Source organism: Canis aureus, chromosome 3 (assembly GCF_053574225.1).
Source record: "Canis aureus isolate CA01 chromosome 3, VMU_Caureus_v.1.0, whole genome shotgun sequence".
In the NCBI taxonomy this organism is placed as follows: Eukaryota; Metazoa; Chordata; class Mammalia; order Carnivora; family Canidae; genus Canis; species Canis aureus.
In genome coordinates this window covers 36646677-36665619 of record NC_135613.1, presented here as the reverse complement: position 1 = coordinate 36665619, position 18943 = coordinate 36646677, and the positions used below count along the sequence as shown (strand labels likewise).

Genomic DNA, 18943 nt, shown 5'->3' with positions numbered 1-18943 from the left:
CTCTGACATCTGCCCTCACAGAATCCTGAGGCTGAATTTTTACATTTATTATAGGTTCTGACTCATCATCCCTGTGTTATATCTGCTTTGTGGAATGTAATTCAAAGGCTTTAATATACCAGAAGTCAGCAAGGGTACACTGGGAAAAAGCACCAGCTGGAAATTAGGGGTCTGGCTCTGCAGACATTTCTCCTTTGTACCCACCTCCCTCAGCATGGGATCTTCTCTGTGCTTCTTTCACGGGGCTGATAATAGTGACAACAGCTGCCATTTTCTGAGAACTTAGCATGTGAATCTGTGCTTCACATGTACTCTCTCCTATAAGTTACTATTCACAATAAGTCAGAAGGTAGATCTCTTATCCACATTTGACAGATGGGGAAACTGAGGCTAGGTAGACAGTTCAGTTGGTTTTCAAGTGAGAAAGCTATGATTTGAAATGAGGATGTCCAACTAAAGCCAGTACCTTCTTACACAACTGGTATAATGTGTTACACATTTTTACCTTCAGTCGCCAAAATCTTGAGCTGGTAGGGTCAGAGACTGTGTCTCATGCGTCTGTTGCAGAGAGTTACAGCATCTGGCATAGGGGAGACACTCAATGAGGGACAACTGAATAAATAAATGGGCCACAAGTTATGGTTTTTTTTTTCAGTAGAAAAGCATTGTGCAATGATTAAGTATTGCTGTTATTTTTCCTCTGTTTTCAACTCAAATGATTCTCAACTGCACATGATAGAAAGGCCTTAGTTTGCACGTTATATAGATACAGGGGGGTAGGCTGAGATATTGCTCATGTGCCCAGCTCAGAAATTCTGCCCAGTAAGAGCAGGTATGATAGAGAAGGCATTGGAAATTCAAGTCAATGATGTTCCAGGCCATGAGTCTCAGAGACTAGAGCACCTCATGTTTTAAGAGCCACACATGCAATGCCCCATCCTTTGATGAATTTTACCAAAGTTTGATGGTATTAGAAATTTTAATTCTTGTGTATTCATCTTTTTTCTGACTGTGTGAACTTGGGACCAGCTCCTTGAATTCTGTGACCTTCATCTTCTTCATCTAGATGATGGATATGGTTGAGTTTTTATGAAGAGTGCGATCAAGTTTATAAAACATCTCCCATGAGACACTCAGTTCACAGAAACTTTACTGTCCTTATTTTATGTGGTTGTATTTGAACTTCTGGTTGATATATCATAGCAAAATATTATGTTAATAATTACTGAGAAAGGCTGTTGCAGGATATGGGCACACCGTATCAAGTAGCCTACTTCTATACACATGAGTTAGCAGAAGAGATATTGTAAAACCATTTTTTTTATAGTTGTCCCTGGATCATTATTTGATACAAAGCTATTACACTGGAGCCTCACTAAAAAGCAGCCCATGGAATTGGGTGTAAGAGGGTCTTGGACCCTAACCAAAGAGGCTCAGTGCAAATACCACTTTCTAACAAGAATGTCAGACATGAACTCCTACTAGGTGATTCTTATTTGTTAAATATCTAGCGTGCATCAAATTCTGTATTGGGTGCTTTACACATGTTGTCTAGTTTAATTATCTTAATGCCCCATTGGGGTTGGCTATTTTTAACTCTTATTTTCTCTTGCCTGAGAAAACTCAGAGAGAAGTAAGTTGCCTCTGGATTTAAAAGGATATAGCCAGAATTTGCATCCGAGAGAACTATAATTACTTTCTACTCGGTCCAATGATGTGACTTCTTAGAACATAAGTGAAACCAGAGAACAAATCTCAGCACTATGGCTATTTAAAGACAGTGGGACCTGAATACTTACATGCCTGCATCCTGCTTTTCTCTGTTTCTAGGTCAGGATCGCAGTGAAGCCACTTTGATAAAGAGGTTTAAAGGTGAAGGGGTCCGGTACAAGGCCAAGCTGATCGGGATTGATGAGGTTTCTGCAGCTCGGGGCGACAAGTTATGTCAAGATTCCATGATGAAACTCAAGGTACTGTGCAAATATTTTACTTTCAAAATCATTGGCTTAATAGGACCGAGGGAAGGGAGTGATTATGATCATTGTGGCAAAACTTTTTACTTATTCATTTTTTAGTAAATTACTTGGTTCACTGATGAGTCAGTGCATATATTCATTGGGAAGAGATTTTAGTCATCATGAAAATATTTATTGAGCGCCTACTGTGTGGAGATATTTTCCTGAAACTGGTTTTATAACTTATGAGCATATCACATTTTATTCAATTTTATCTTCATTGTGCACTGCCTGCAAAAAGAAAAGTTGTCAAATTTTATAGTCCCTCAGATTTTATAAATCTTTACCTTTTGTTATTTTTGAACACATTTTAAGTATTTTGCCATATGATAAATATGGTAAAAGATGCTACATTAAGATAAAAGCTAATTTTATTCATTTTTATCATTCCTATTAATGTTTCAAAATACTTTGTAAAGTGTTAATTTTTAAAGTAATGTGTAATGAGATTATGGGATTAGGAGATATCACAGAGAGGTTTCTGATTATAAATATTTAAAGAAGGCTTTTTTATTGAAAAATCTAAGAAAGAAAAAAAATCTAAGAAAGAAATTGGGGAAAAAGTAATATGTAGAATAAAATTATGTTATTAAATGGCCTTTAAAAGCATGTGAAAAAGAGCATAATTTTTCCTACATTCTGATCTTCATATAGTCTATGTTTCCTTCTTTTAAAAAGTGACTTAAAATATTGGAAAAACAAATGATTTAGCAGGACACCTCAAAAATACCTCATGCATTTAACACATATAATTTAAGTATTTTCCTGATTATAGAATTCACAAGATGTTCATTGTAAAATATTTTGAAAATACACAAAAATAAAAGGAAAAAAAATTAAAATCACCACATAAAATCAGTGTCAACATTTTTGTGTGTAACTCACAATCTGCCTTTGTATATTTATTTATTTTTTAAAGATTGTATTTATTTATTCATGAGAATACACAGGAGAGGGAGAGAGGCAGAGACACAGGCAGAGGGAGAAGCAGGCTCCATCCAGGGAGCCTGACGTGGGACTTGATCCCAGGTCTCCAGGATCATGCCCTGGGCTGAAGGCAGCACTAAACAGGTGAGCCACCTGGGCTGCCCTATTTATATATGTTATATGAATTACAAACATATGTAATGCACTTGGAATTGCTACTTAGTCTTTTTTTTTTTTTTTTTTTTTTTAGAGAGAGAGAGATTTTATTTATTCATGAGAGACACACAGAGAGAGGCAGGCTCCTCGCAGAGAGCCCAGTGTGGGACTTGATCCCCAGACCCGGGATCATGCCCTGAGCTGAAGGCAGACACTCAGCCGCTGAGCCACCCAGGCATCCCACTATTTATACAGTCTTATATCCTGTTATTTTTTTTTCTCATTTAATATTATGAGAACTTTTTTCATACTTTGAAATAGTCACTCAGGATGCAACTTGGTCAGTGTAATTTTTTTAAGTATAAAAAAAAGAAGAAGAAGAAAAAATATATATACAAGGCTGGCCAAGTGCCTCCAAGAATGAACTGGGACAGGATCTGTAAAACACCCTCTGTGTTGCCTTTTCTTTCCTATTTGCTTAATAAATCATAACTCTTATTTTTATTTATGGTATACAAATTTTCTCAGTAATTTAAGACATATAAAAGATGCTAAGTATCTTGTAGTATGGCTGTAGAAATCATTTTTAAAAATCTTAATTTACTTTTAAAATTTTTTAGGGAGATTTTATTTTATTTATGTATTTATTTGTTTGTTTGTTTATTTATTTATTTATTTATTTATTTATTTATTTATTTATTTATTTGAAAGAGAAAGAGAGAGCATGAGTGTGAGCTGGAGGAGGAGGGAGAGAGACTCTGAAGCCGACTCTGTGCTGAGCACAGAGCCCCATGTGGGGCTCGATCCCACGACTGTGAGATCATGACCTGAGCCAAAACCAAGAGTCAGACACATAACCGACTGAACCATCCAGGCACCCCAGAAATCTTAGTTTTCTAAACTACCTACCCATTATTTATTTAGCTGTTACATAAGCAAGCCTTATTTTAATAGTTATGTGTCTATTATAAGGTATACTAGAAAAAGGTTTTAAAAGATACCAAAATCATGATTTCACAGACTGTCACCTTGGGAAAGGTTAATATTTTCTTTCTTTCCTTTTTTGTTTTTATGATTAAGCAGTGTTACGAGATTTGAGGGCAATCTAATAATGAGCTCTTTTTCTGTTAAGCTCAAATCTGATTGATAAGTAGATAAAGAAGTCTGACAGGAGGACCTCTAAACTCCAATCTTCTGATTGATAAATGCTGGGATGGAGGGTATAACGTGGATATATGGCCACAGTGGGCATCCTTAAGAGACACGGGCTGTCCCATGTGGTCTGTGGAGCAGTTGGATAACTGCAAGCCTTCTTGTTCCCACCAACCACTGTCCTGTCCCAGAGCAAGACTTATGATCCATGCATGAGATCTGAGCAGAGCACAGCCTCTCTACCAGTGGGCAGATTGCAGGGAGAACCCAGAGGAGACTGAGCCTGGGGTCCTCAGCTTCTCTCCAGACTTCCATCAGGTAGAGCCATGCCTTCTACCCCAAGGAGACCCTAGCCAGTGAAAGGAATGAAGGCCCAGACCTTCATTTTTGCTGAAGTCCCCCCCTTACTTAATATGAGACCAGGTAAATGAGATTTGCTCCTAGCAAATATTAAATAAAGGACATCAGGCAAAACCTCCCAACGTCCTGGTTCTCACCCAGAGCCACGAGTAAGTCTGCTGAGGAGCTGATGCTTCTTCTCCCAGCATCCTGCTAGATTGCTATTCACCAGGCATCTGACACAAAGCACCTCGTTGGCCAACTGCCTTCATGGAAGCACTGAGTTCTAAGTGGCTTTGAGCAGCAGCCTGCCTGTACTCTCTGAAGGTCCTCTGTCAGCATTAACGTTGACTCCAGCTAGCTGGACCAGGCCCAGCAATGATTGCTGACCTTGTGCGTGTGTTACCTGCAGTGAAGTGCCCCATCTGTCACCCCTTATAACCATGAGGTCCCCAAAGCCCTGGGAATTTGTCCTTCCATAACACACTCCTGTCAGATGCGCTGAGCTTGTTGAGGGGGTTCTTGATTCCCAGACAATTGTGTTTCATTATTTGCAAGTTCCTGAGAAGAATGTTGACATTTCAGCTCCCAGTGGTTTTTCTTTAGGAAACAGAAACATAAATGATCGATTCTCCATTTGGCCACCTGCCCAGGAAAGAAAGAGGCAGAGAAGTACAAAATGCCTGTTAGCCTTGCAAAAGGGCCCACTTGTTCATATTAGGCCATAGGAGAAATAAAAAGAAAATCTGTTTTTCTTTGCTAGACTCAGAGGCTGGTACCTTTTCTTGTTTTAGAGAGTTTTCTTTTGGATTACAGAGATTTGAGAGGGGATTCCTATTCCGAGGATGAGTGGACTGTTGCCTATCCTCTAGCTAAACACCATCATCGTCATGTTTTAATTTAGAATCAACATAAGCAGTTTCCCAGATAACATCTCTGAAATAGATATTAGCCTCTCTGTTTTAGAAATTAAAAATCTGAAATTGATAGAAGTTAAGGGATTTGCCCCACCTTCCTTTAACCTGTGTTAACCCCAGAATTCAGACCATGATCTCTAGATGCCCACTATTCAATAAGACATAGTTTAGTGCTTAATTATATTCTTTTTTGTATCTGCATTTAACTTATCTTTGTTTCCCAGTGAGATTTTAAGCCCTAGCTGATAAGTTACTACCCAGTCTCCACATATCATTGACTTACAAAGTAGTCAGCTTTTTTTTATTTAAGATTTTACTCATTTATTAATGAGAGACAAGGAGAGAGAGAGAGAGAGAGAGAGAGAGGGAGGCAGAGACACAGGCAGAGGGAGAAGCAGGCTCCATGCAGGAAGCCCAATGTGGGACTCGATCCCAGGACTCCAGGATCACGCCCTAGACTGAAGGCAGGCACCCAACCACTGAGCCACCCAGGGATCTCCAAAGTAGTCAGCTTTTAGAGATGTTGGGCAAAACAGTGGTGGTTGAGACTCCAGGAGGGGATGAGATCTCCCAGAGACAGTGCCTGGAGGGCTAATTACAGAGCTCTAAATATGTCAGCTGGGGTCCTATAAGAAGCAGAGCCCACCTTGGCTAGGTCAGAGGAGGACACTTGAATGAAAGAGCCACTTAGAAAGGGTAGGTAAGGTTAAGTAAGGTACAAGGGATGGTTAACCTCTCAGACACCTGCAACAGTGAAAGCAGTTACCACCCTAGAAAGAAAGATTACTGAAACCCAGGCAGAGCAGGATTGAGGAGGAAGTCCTCTCCCTCACCAAGCAGAAATATAGGCACAGCCAGAGATGCAGCACAAGGAAGGAAAGGATATGGATGGAATACCCTGACCTCTCTCCCCATCCACCTTCTAATCTCTTGCCTCTCTTGCATGGGTGGAACTCAACTGGAATCAAGATGACAGGAAGCCCAGAGTACCAGGGAATGCAGTCCACAGGGGCCAGGCTCTGGACACAAAACAGAATAAAGTCTTTAAATTCTTTTTTAACCGGAAAAAGTGAAATTTGGGGTGAGTTATTTCCGAGGCTTGTATAGCTGATAACTAGGAAGGCTGAAATTGGAGACCAGCTTTTTTAAATAGTAGAACATTCTGGAATAGCATAATAGGTTTTTGGCCATTCGTGCCTAAAGCCTGTTGTGTTTTCCTACCTGTTTTACAGGATCCATGGAGATCACAGCCATCCCATTATGTGTTTGCACCATGCTGGGGGAGGTTTCTCAGAGCCCTTTCTTGGGCTTCCCCTTTCTGATCCTCACAACAATCCCAGAGCTGGACAGGGCAGCCAGTTAATCGTGCCTGGTGTGCCTGACCTCTTGTGTGTCAGTTCCTTCATGGAGATGCTACCTACGTGTGACTCCCTTAGGGATGCCCATGTCAGCCATTTCACACATGGCATTGCTTCATAAAAAGAATCTTACTACCAGTAATAATAACTGTTATTCACTGAGCTCTTCCTACATGCAGCTTACTTGCTTAAGTCCTGCATGTGCATAACTGTTTTCAATATCTGAACACCCTTACAAGGTAAGAAATGTGATTATTATCATTTAAAATTCCCCTTCACTGCAGAGTCTGGTTGCTGGTGGATCCACTCTGCTCTTTGCAGAACATTTTTGACATATTTGTAGTACATCATGTAGTCTTTTCTCCCCCATCTATGTTTTCTAAATAAATAAATAAAAGCTCTCGAGGAAGGTTATAACAGAAAGAAGCCCAACATTGGAATCCAAAATATCTCTAGTTTGAATTTTCTTTCTGTCTTCTTAGTTCCTTGAGGTTTGGGGAGATCACTTGCCCCCCTGGCCTTATGTTTCCTTACATATAAACTAAGCGAGATCATTTTTACTTCTCAGGATTGTGGCCTGGGCTAAATTATATGATACGTAAGAGAACTCGTAGCACATAGTGTAGCTACTCAAAAAAATGCCTGACTGTATTTTCCAGATTTCCAATGGTGACTTAGTCAGGTGGCAAACAGTGAGGCACTGAGCCCCAAAGGGCACATCCATCCACATCTTCTGACTCCCCAGTCCAAGCTGTCTCCTGGACCGCTGCTGCTGCTGCTGCTGCTGCGTGCCAGCAATGAATAATCTCGTGGTGGAGATGAGACCGTGAGGCGTGCTGTCTGCTAGCACACTTGCCTGGACTTAGTGCAATTTTTCAGAGCTTGACTCAGGGTCCTGTCTCACAGGAGAAACATGCTTGATAAAATTGGAGTTTTATTTCCCCAAAGACAGCACTGCAGGGATAGTCCTTCCCTCTTTCATTTGTCATGTAAAGCCACCACCAGCCACTGCCCCAAGCAGAAAAGCTCCCGGAACATGTGTGTGTGCTCTCCCTATCCTTTTTTGCATACAGCTGCATTTGAGCAGAACATTCTTTGGCACCAGGAAGCAAAGGGGGGCATGATCTGGGCAGCACTACCGTGTGCCAAGAGTCACGGCTGTTGGTGTGGCAGTGGTTCAGAGAGCTAAGGACCACAAGGACTCTTCTCGATCAAAGGTGCCACCCTCTTCCCCACCATGGGCTGTGATGTTCTCGCCTAAGAGGAGTTAAACAAGAAGGAAGGGCTCCCCGCCCTTTCGACAGTCCTTTCAGTCCTTCCAGTCGTTTCATTTATGACGGAGCTATATCCAGTTCGTGTGTGTGTGTGTGTGTGTGTGTGTGTCTGGAGATCTGAAGCTGGAGGTTTCAGCTGTGGAGGGGTGGCAGCATAAGGTATTTTATTCCAAACCCAGCCAAGAACACAGCGTTCAGAGTGGAGTTTCCCTAGGTTGAAAGTCTGGCGGGCCTACTCAGTTTCCTTTTTGAGGAAGAGGAAAAGCAAGGAGAGAGGATAATGCAAAGCGGGGGTGGTTCAGGGACAGTGCCCCCAGTAGGGTGGCATGAGAAGTAAGAATTACCCCCTGGGACTGCTAAAACATACTTTGGCCATTCTCCCCATGTTCCATAGAATCATCCTCAGGGAATTTACGGAAAACCAGCGCACATCGAGGACTCTAGAAACCTCTAAGCAAGGAAGTTACAGAGACAGAGGACCTAGCTTTGGGAGTGAGTCACTCTCTTTAACTATTTAGAGGAACAGGCATTGCAGGAGGGATCTCTGGTCAGAGTGTGGCAGCCCCAAGGGGCTGAAAGAGCAAGGCTGAGGAGGGTTATGTACCCAGAGAGATCTGGGCTTGCTAGAAAGAAGACCCCCCCACCCCCAAACCCCGCCCATGGAGAGGATTATGTGCTCCCTGCACCAGGAGTCTAGTGAGCTGAGTTGTAGTCCCAGATCTCTGCCAGGACCCTGTACCACCCTGTACTGTCCACACCCACCTCCCAGGTACCACTGTCCTCATCTGTCAGCTGGAACCTTGGAAGATCCTCTTGAGTTCTGACATTCCCTACATCTGCAAGGGTGTAAGTGGCGATTGAGAATGAATGGGTGACTCAGGAGGGAGTGAATTTCCTGCTAGACAGTCCCCAAGCAGGATGCAGAGCAGAGACTTTTAGGGACAGTCCTCCATTCACCAGAAGAAGTTAATTTTCATGCCATCCCTGTAGTGTGTTCCAGGCACTGTACTAGATCCTTGACCTAGATTTTCTTGAATTCTCTCACTCACACAAGGGTAGTGTTTATGCTTGAGGATGTGGGAATGAGAAGTCATCTGTCCAAGATCACAGAGAGCTGGAAGCAGGAGCCAGCTGTTCCGATTCCAATACCCCAAGTGAGGATAACCAAACATCTTCAAAGGGATGCCTCGAACCCGTGCCTTCTGGTCATCTCTGTTCCTAACACTGCTGGCTCTCTGCCACTGAGGTTGTGAACATGCTGTACTGACAAGAGCACAAATGACTGGTATCTCCCAGAAACATGACATCATGATTATTTTAGACTTCTAGAATTACAACTGCTAATAGTTGGGCTTGATCTTGCACTCAATGGAGGCGAACAGCATTGAAGGGGCTAGAAGCACCAAAACACAATGCAGAGACAGGAAGACCCCCATGCAGAGTATAAATGCCTTGGAATGTCCTCACCCTCTGAGTGGTACCCTCATATGAAGCCCACGCTTACCTGTCACTGGCCACCACAGAAGCTGGTTTGAAAAGCACACATCTTTGCTCTTCACTTGCATCATGTCAACTTGGGAAGAAGTCTGGATAGCACATTCATGTCACAGTGATTTACAGAGTGCCTCTTCCCTCCAGGGACAGTCCCAGGCACTACTTGTAGAGCAGCAAGCAGTATCGCTGCCTTTTGTGATGTTTACCTTCTTCTGACTGACTCACATGCATATCTTTGGTTTATAAAAAAAAAAAAAGCTTGGAAAAGTGGGGAAACAGATGCATTGATAAATAGAATGCATTGGGTAGGTACCTTCCTTCCAGAAAGGGTAAAGGAAAATAGGAAACATATGTGGTTAAAAAAACTGCAAACCATAAGCATATAACTCTGATGATCATATTCTTCCAGACAAAATGGAGACATGCAGTCTGGCAATGGTTTTTATTTTCTTTCTAATCTTGAAAATTGATTCCTAGGGAAACTTTCTCCAGAAGTATAATGATAAAATCACATTGAGGAATATATTTTGTGATTCATCTTTATGTAATAGATTGAAACCACGTACAGTATGAAGCCCAGCAAAATACAATTAATGAGAGGATCATATTGTGTATATCTTGGGGTCTTGAATGCTGAGCTGGATATCTAGGCACAAAGTAGGCTTTCTATAAATCTTGGGTAGTCATGTGAATCAGTGTTCAGGTTTCTATTTATACAATGTTAGAGATAACATTAGGGTAAGTATTAGCCTAAAATGTCAAGGAGAGGCAAACACACCAGGCAGGGAAGCATGGAAGGAGCGAAGGGAGAGGAGTGTGTGTGATGGGTGGCATTGGCTGATGGTATCTGACATGCCTTTGGGACTGGAGGGAATCTTCAAATGAAAACACTCAAGTAAAAACCATGTCCTTCCTTTCAACAGGGCGTTGTTGCTGGCGCGCGTTCCAAAGGAGAACACAAACAGAAAATCTTTTTAACCATCTCCTTTGGAGGTATCAAAATCTTTGATGAGAAGACAGGGGTAAGTAAAAGAATCACATGGCATTGTGAAATTGAATCCATTGACAGATGTGCCCTTAAAAGCCTCTACTCTGGGCAGGAATATCAAACAAGCATAAAAACACATAAAGCGACTGACAAACTTGATCAACTGTGATCGTCCATCAAAGGGAAGCTCTTCCCTGACTTGGCCACAGTGTTTCTAACAGTGTGATTGTGATAAAAGTGTCAAACAGTCCCCGTAATCTAACAGGAGATTGATGAGCTTTGAAGTGCGGTGGGTAATGTGACAGTTTAACTTAAATTTCTTTGTGTGTTGGCAACTTTAATGACATGCATCCTAGAGGGAGACGCATGAATGTCTTTTGACTTGGTCAAAGCATCCAGACTCTCCTGAGGTTAACCTGTGCCACCTTGCAATTGCTGTAATCGAAAAAGAATGGAGTTTTCAATCTTAGAAAAATCTGTCACTGCATGACCAGGAAATGTAAGGGCTGATATGTTTGTTGAACCCACCAAAGAAATGGTTTGTGTTCTCATCAGCCCCCAGCAGCAGTTAGCTCCCACATTCAGCCCCAGGGCTGCCCTGACAGTGCTGGTGCTGTTCATGGACGATAGGGGAAAAACAGAAAAATGTTCTATGATCTGTTTAGTCCAGAGAGCAGGAGTCAAATGAATATGGGTTTTTTTTTTCTTTTATTCATTCAGTGCTTTACAGCTTATAAAACACCATTACATATGTCACCTCCTTTGCAGTTCCCAAGTTAATTTTCCAGTGTTGTGTAAGCTAGCCTCAATTAGCCAAGTTACTTGACCTTAGTTATTTTGCATTATACTTTCTTCCCTTTGTTCTGACTCCTATTAGGGTACCATCCGGGTAGGAGGATGATAATTTAACAGTAAAAATGGGTTTTGAAGAGAAGTGATTTCTGAGGAATTAGTAATAGAACTGATATATGTATACCCAGATTCATACTGACATTATTCACAGCAGCTAAAAGGTGGAAGCCATCCAGGCATCCATCAGCAGATTGAGTAGATGCACAAAACATGGTGCCTATATCCAATGGAATATTATTCCATGGCAGAGAGGAAGGAAGTTCTGACACATGCTACTACACAAATGAAATGTAAAAACGTTATACAAAGTGAAATAAGCCAGTTATAAAAAAGATAAAGTCTGTGGGATTCCACTCAAATGACATATCTAGAGAAATGAAATTCAGAGAGACAGCAAGTAGAATGGTGGTTGTGAGGGCCTGCGGGGCATGGAGGGGCATGATGAAGAGGTAGTGGTTAGTGAGTATGAAATTACAGTTTGGGAGGAAGAAAATGCTGCTTGCACTGAATGGCTGGGGTGGCTGCACAACGCTGTCAGTGCACTTTACGCCACTGAACTGCGTGCCAAGAAATACTTAAAATGGCAAAGTTTGAATTATGTACAGTCCACTATAAAAAATAACTAGTGATAATTAGTCCCCCTCATAGGGTACCTACTGTATACTACGTGCCTTTCAGTCTCGTTACGTACATGATTCAGTTTTGCCCTCACAGCAGTCCTATGGGAAAATAATAATAATAATTTCATCAAGCTCATAATATGTACCAGGTATTGTTGTGAACCCCTTGTGAGTACCAACTCAGTTAATCCTCACGACAGCCCTGTGAGGGTAGATGGTGGCACCTCTCTATTTATTTTGTAGTTGAAGATATCAAGGAGAAAAATGTACCTAATTTATTGAAAGTAAGTGATGATGCAGACAGGATTAGAACCCTGGTTAGTCTGGCTTATGAGTCTTTTCACTGAGCCTCAGTGCCTGTTATCTCTCAGGATAAATGACTTTGCCAAGGTTATCCAGCATGTGGGAAGTGAGAGTGGAATTTAGCCTCCTGATGGCCCAAGTCACTATCAGGGCACTTGATCTCTCTGTTGTAGAGAATGGTAGCTTTCCTGGGGATGCCTTAGGAGAAAGTAGTTTTTAGAATGAGGGCACGAGCAGAGAGGGCTGGAATACAGCAAGCTTAAGAGCCCAATGAAAGCCTCTCCTGCCTTACTAAAAGTGTAGTTTCTGAAACCAGAAGAGTTTTTCCTTCTCTTGGGTAGACTACAGTTTGGAGACTTGTGCTCAGTTTTGAACCTCACATTTGAGAAGGGACATAGGCAAATCAAAGAGCATCCCAATGAGGGGAACCAGGACAGTTGGTGGACTAGAAACTATGTGGAGCCAAGACTTTTTTTTTTTTTTTTTTTTTTTTTTTGAGCCAAGACTACTTCTTAACACAGGTAGAGCCTCATGGGATCCCGGGCAGCACACATGAGGAAGAGGGCTGCAGGCTTGTCGAAACTTGTAAGACGTCATTCATCCCTTAGCCTCTTTATTGGAGGGAGACAAGTAATGTGGACCAAGCCTAACTGGGAGATATATATACCCAAATACTACATCATCATCTCTGGTCTCCCTTGCCACCGTGACAGCTGGTATAACCAGAGGGGCAGGAATGAGGTAGAGTGTCAGATACTTTATCTTGTCCAGGGGCCATGTTTTTGGGCATTGCTGTTGCATTATGTAAGCCACCATGAAAGAGGCTGTGCCCAAATCATTAAAATTCCAGTCATCAAATTTTAACTAATGAGATGGTTTATTATCTTGACCCAGATCTAGATCCTCAGTCAAGGGTGGCTAAACTGGCCCTCAAGAAAGATGCTACCAAACTCTTGAATGCTCTTTTTGATTCTTCGGTGGGACACAAAAGGAACACCAGTAAAATCATTATTTTAGCTCAAAGCCATTTGACTTGGTGGGGACAAAAATGTCAGATTCCCGATGGAGACTCAGAAGGCAGAGTTGGATGTTTTCCGTTTGGCTTACTTCACTCCAGTTCTGTTGGAATCACATTAGGTCCCAGTAGCATCTTGCTTCCACAACCCGAGCTTGTTACTCTGCCTCAACACAGTCTAGAGAAAGCTAGTGGAAAGGACTGAGCATGATAAAGCATGAAGCAGAAGCAACAGGGACTAGGACACCCCATATTAAGAGTGTTCATCCCTCCAAAGAGTCGTGTAGTAGCAGAAGGAGCTGACTTGCTCTGTGGGACCCAACAAATAGAACCGAGACCAGGTGGCAGAAGTTTCTTTGAAGCAGTTTCAGTTGAGGAGGAGGAGGAAGAATTTTCTACCAGTTAGATGGACCACCTTCTGTGCTAGTGAGTTCACCATCACTTAGGAGGGTTCAGGCAACAAGCATAGGATGAGAAAATTGTGGAAGGGAGCCAAGTAGAGGATGAAGTATTGAACAAAGTCACATTGAAGTTGAATCCTGAGACTAGTTATAAAATTCTGTTTCTTCCTTCAAGTCATCGCTGTTGATGTGATTTATCTTCAGATAAATGGAGGTTTTTCAAACTCCATTGGAGATTATGAGCAGCAAGAGTTTACTAAACCCTTGTTGTTACCCAGCAGGGGACCAACTGATTGTGCCGGATAAGAGTTTAAGTGAAGTATTTTGTCCTACATATCAACGAAATGGAAAACTGGGTTTTTGTCATTTGGAATGACAAATTTTAGTTGTTTATCATATCTAAAGTATTCCTGCTCAAGCTTGACTGCATATTTTTTCAAACCAAAAAAAGAAACATTTGCAGAACGTGACAATAGCTAGAATTTTAAAATCCAAAAGCTGTCAAAAATGTTTTGATCCCAATTAAAGAGACCCTTTGCAGCAATTTACACCTTGTCTTGAATTTCAAAGGGTTCTTGATCCCAATCCTTATTTGAGTAAATTCTGTTTTATTATTAGTATGTTGCAGGGGAATGAATCAATATTGAAAAGCTGTTCATATTTTCAGATATCTAGGTATTGATAATGTGTCAAGAGGATCAGTGAGAATGCAGAAAATGTCATATATAAACTCATTGTTATTGGTAATAGTAGGAGCTGTAGCAAATCAGGAGTAGTGTGGTTTCATATCAGTGTTACCAGGTCCTCAGTTCAGACCAGCGGGTACCAAGGCAGAAGTGATGTCATCTTCATTTTTGCAGATAAAGAAACTGAGATTTTAGGAGTGTGTCTGACTTAGCTGTCGACTTAGAACAAGCCTTCTAGTCTCAAATCTTCTGTCTTTCCAGGGAAACTCACTGACTCTCTACTCTCTTAATTTATAGTCTTATTCCATAGAATTGCTATAATTTTGAGCCATAAAAAAAAATAGTAAATACTGTAGGACCCTGACAATAAGTCTGTTTCTCAAGACACAGGACAGTAGTCTGCCTCAACTTTTCAAGATGATGTAATATCTCGTTGCCATAATCACATGTGAATTTTACTTGTTTGTTTGGTTTAACCAACCCCGCTTTGGTACTACAATGTGACCATTTGACGTGCATTACAAGAATTCTATGAAGTAGGTGCTATTATTATTATCATCATCAATTTTACAGTTGAGAAAACTGAAATCCAAATTAAGTCCCACAGTAAATTAAATAGCAAGAGCTGAAATTCAACCCCCGGCAGTCTGGCCCAGAAATCCCTGGTGCTAGTAAGACAGTACTGATAATACCATACCTGCCTCAGTCTGTTTGGGCTGCTTTAACAAAAATAACATAAAGGAAGTGGCTTATAAATAACAAACATTTATTTCTCACCGTTCTAGAGACTGGGAGTCAGGTACCATGGCCCCAGCAAATTCAGTGTGTGTGTGGAGACCCCGCTTCCTCATAGCTGGTGCCTTTTTGCAGTGTGTCCCCCACATGGTAGAAGGGGTCAGGATGCTTTCAAGAACCTCTATTAACATGACACTAATCTTATTCCAAAAGGGCTCTGCTCTCATGACCTAATTATGTCTCAAAAGCCCCACCTCCTAATACCATCACCTTGAGGGTCAGAATTTCAACATAGGAATGGGGGAGGAACCACATAAACATTCAGACCATAGCCATATCAAATTTTATAAGTGACGTGCTTTTATATGTATTAGAGCAGATTCAGTACTCTTTCTGTTTTATTGTCACCATTATTCATTTTCATTCTGATGACCTTTCCTGAGGGAAGGTACAAGGAAGGGAGTTACAGTTGGAACTGTCTCATGGATGGGACGTTGGCAGCATATCCAGTACATGGTTGGGCAAAAACAGATCGGATGCCTCTTCTGTGCCCTGTGATGTTGTTTCCTGGGGATTTAAAGGTGAATGAGACGTGGTCCTTGCCCTTGAGCTGTTCACAGTCTGGCTTCACCAGACTCACAAAGCAAACTGACAATTGCTGAGATACAGGTGTGAATGGAGTTGTCAGTACTCAGGGAACGGAGGCCCAGCTTTGCCTAGAATTTTCAGGAATTGTTTCACAGAAAGGGGCACACCGACATGGCAGCGGGAGAGTTAGAGAGGACCAGATGAGCAAGTCAGGAAACTAAACACGGTATCTCCAAATGCACAAAAGTCTTAAAGAGAAAGATACATATGTTCATCCTTTGCTGCAGAAAATATTTATTGAGCACCTGTATAAATACATAGATGAGCAAGGCCAGAGCTTTTTGTTCATCACTGTTGTCTATCTAGTTCGCACAATGACTCCCACATAGTAGGTGCTCAGTAATACTGCACAAAAAATTAATTGACAGTGATCAAGAATCAGCAAATGTACACAGAATGAGTAGGCCAGAGCAAGGGAGAGGTGGAGAGTGACCCAGGATTGAATATTGTCTCCTGTAATAGAGGGCTAATGATGGTTTAAAAGAAGTCATTGTGGGGAAACCTAGGTGGCTCAGCAGTTTGGCGCCTGCCTTTGGCCCAGGGCATAATCCTAGAGTCCTGGGATCGAGTCCCACATCCGGCTCCCTGCATGGAGCCTGCTTCTCCCTCTGCCTGTGTCTCTGCCTCTCTTTCTCTCTCTCTCTGGCTCTCATGAATAAATAAATAAAATCTTTTTTTTTTTTTTTTTTTTTTTTTTTAAAAAGGAAGTCATTGCACTTAAATTTCAGGGCTGATTTAATAATTTACTCTTCAGTGAAAACCAGATGTCACTTTCCTTGTATCTCACCAAAAATGGGACCGTTCTTCCTTCATTTTGAACTGTGTGTTTTGAGTGGGCTTTGGGGAAAACAGCTCAGGGAGAGAAAAGGAAGATGGCCCTGGGGAGGGAGACAGGGAAGAAGATAAAGGGGCTGATGAGCAGAGTGCTGGGGCCTGAAAGTAGGGGGCATCCCTACTGTGCTAGGAGCCCCTGAAACAGTATCCAGGATGCTTTTGTGTGTCCTGTCTCATTGGACACCCAGCAGTTCTGGAGGGTTTTATCGCTGCCTTTTACAGATGAGTCTTCTAAAGTTACAGGTAGGATAAGTGGCTTGCCTAAGACTATTATGTGTAGCAGAAATTGAATTCAAATTCACATTTTATGACGCCTGAGCTTGTTTTCTTTCTTTTACTCCAGAGATTCTCCACTTCATTGGTTCTTTCCCTGTGCTGAGTGTTTTGGAACTTTATGTAGCCATTATGTGGTTACAACTTTTGGGAGAGAGGGCCCTGATGCAGGAATTTATTAGGAGCCAAAGACGCTAGACATTCTATGGACTATAGGATGGGACCACGCAGCAAAAGTGTTTTCTGTGCTATATATGACTTTAAATTGTCTTATTAGACATATCTAGGTTTTTTAAAAAAACTATATTGAAGTGAATCTAAGACCTAACTATGCATATAAGCAAAGTATATCCATGTATATCCATAATACTGAATTTTCAGAAATGCAACTGAGCTGCAAGAAAGGAGTACTTTGTTTTGTTGTATCCCCATCAAGACCTGCTCATCATTTTGGAAAACCATACCACGTGATGCTCTTCCTGTTTGAGTTACCAACATGGCACTGATGTATCAGTTTCATAGTACCTATCATGGTCTCTATAACTCGACTCATTTGGCCCTTCCTTAAAAATGTCAGATATAAGGAAAAGAACATCTGCTCTATAATATTGAATTGAACACTTCTTAAACCCAAATTTATTCATTACAAGAAAACGTGAACATGTACCAGTGTCATGTTCTTCTGTTGTAGCTATAAATGAGCATTTCTATGTAGACATTCATGTTCTTTTTTATCAGAAATCATCTTCTATTTCTTTATATTATAATTAGGACATTTTGCTGTGCTTGAACTTTATATGTATAGGTAGATTATATTAATCATTTGCAAGCAATAAAGGAAAAATTACACAATATTTTTTATAAAAAGAAGGTGGTCAGACAAGATTAAGAACCTCTGTCTAGACCGGGCCAAGTACTTGGTAAGTAAGAGGCATCCTACTTGGTGGATAGAGACAAACCAGCCTGAAACCTTTCCTTTGAGGAACTTCTGGTGTTGGAATTAAATCATATATAAATAACTAAAAGCTCAAAGCAAGAATAATGAATATAATAAGAGAAAGATGAAAATTATCATGAGAGTTTATTTTTTTTAAGATTTTATTTATTCATTTGAGAGAGAGAGCAAGCATGAGCAGGGAAGAAGGGCAGAGGGAGAGGGAGAAGCCCACTCCTGCTGGCTGAGTAGGGAGCCCAATACAGGGCTCCATCCCAGGACCCCAGGGTCATGACCTGAACCGAAGGCAGACACTTAACTGGCTGAGCCACCCAGGTTTAAAAGAAAAAATGATTTTTCTTTCACCTGAAAAATTATGAAATGATTTAGGAAAAAAAGGGCTAACCCTTGAAAAATGGACAAGATTTGAAATTGAAGATATCAGAGGACCAGTGTCTAGGCAAAGGGAATGATAGGGAACGTTTACTAAACCTATACAGTGGGAAATTCATGAAGGAGGGCAGGCATCGGGAAGCGTGCGATGTCTATTGTTCTGGATCTGAAGATGGGTGATTGCTATCAGTGGGAGAGAAAACTGAGAAGGTAGGCAGGGGCCAGGTTGTAAGGCCTAGAATGTCAGACCAAAGGGTTTTGATTGCACCGTACCCGTTAAAGGTCAGATACTCTTCAGTGTACTGTGGCCCTGAAGCTGGACTAGATATATAGAAAAGTAGATACAGTGACTATACGGCCACCCTTTGTTCTTAAGATGCCTTTGTGCAAATCAGGAACAGGTCCCTTTCTTTAAGACTCATTGCCATTTGCTGGAAAATTGTTGGAGTAGGTATATATATTTTTGATGACTTTATCATGTCTAGTTCCCCTGGAAGCCTGCAGTGTATACCCTGCCCAACCGTATGTGGCAAATCTGAGAGTATCGTCAATGGATGAGCAGAATGCTGGGGCTGCCACATCTTGCCATTTTCTGTGCAAACCACACACCGTCCAGCACTTTTTTTTTA

At 41.4% G+C, this 18943-nt stretch overlaps 1 protein-coding gene across 25 annotated transcripts in view; it reads left to right on the top strand.

Annotated features, from left to right (window-relative positions):
- Positions 1 to 18943, top strand: part of DAB1 (DAB adaptor protein 1) — a 1166965-nt gene that overhangs the window by 1020210 nt on the left and 127812 nt on the right. For all 25 annotated transcript variants that reach the window (XM_077891933.1, XM_077891931.1, XM_077891932.1 and 22 more), the window contains 2 exons: positions 1831 to 1970; positions 10556 to 10654. In XM_077891933.1, the coding sequence (XP_077748059.1) occupies positions 1831 to 1970; positions 10556 to 10654 (239 nt within the window). The remainder of the gene's footprint in view (positions 1 to 1830; positions 1971 to 10555; positions 10655 to 18943) is intronic.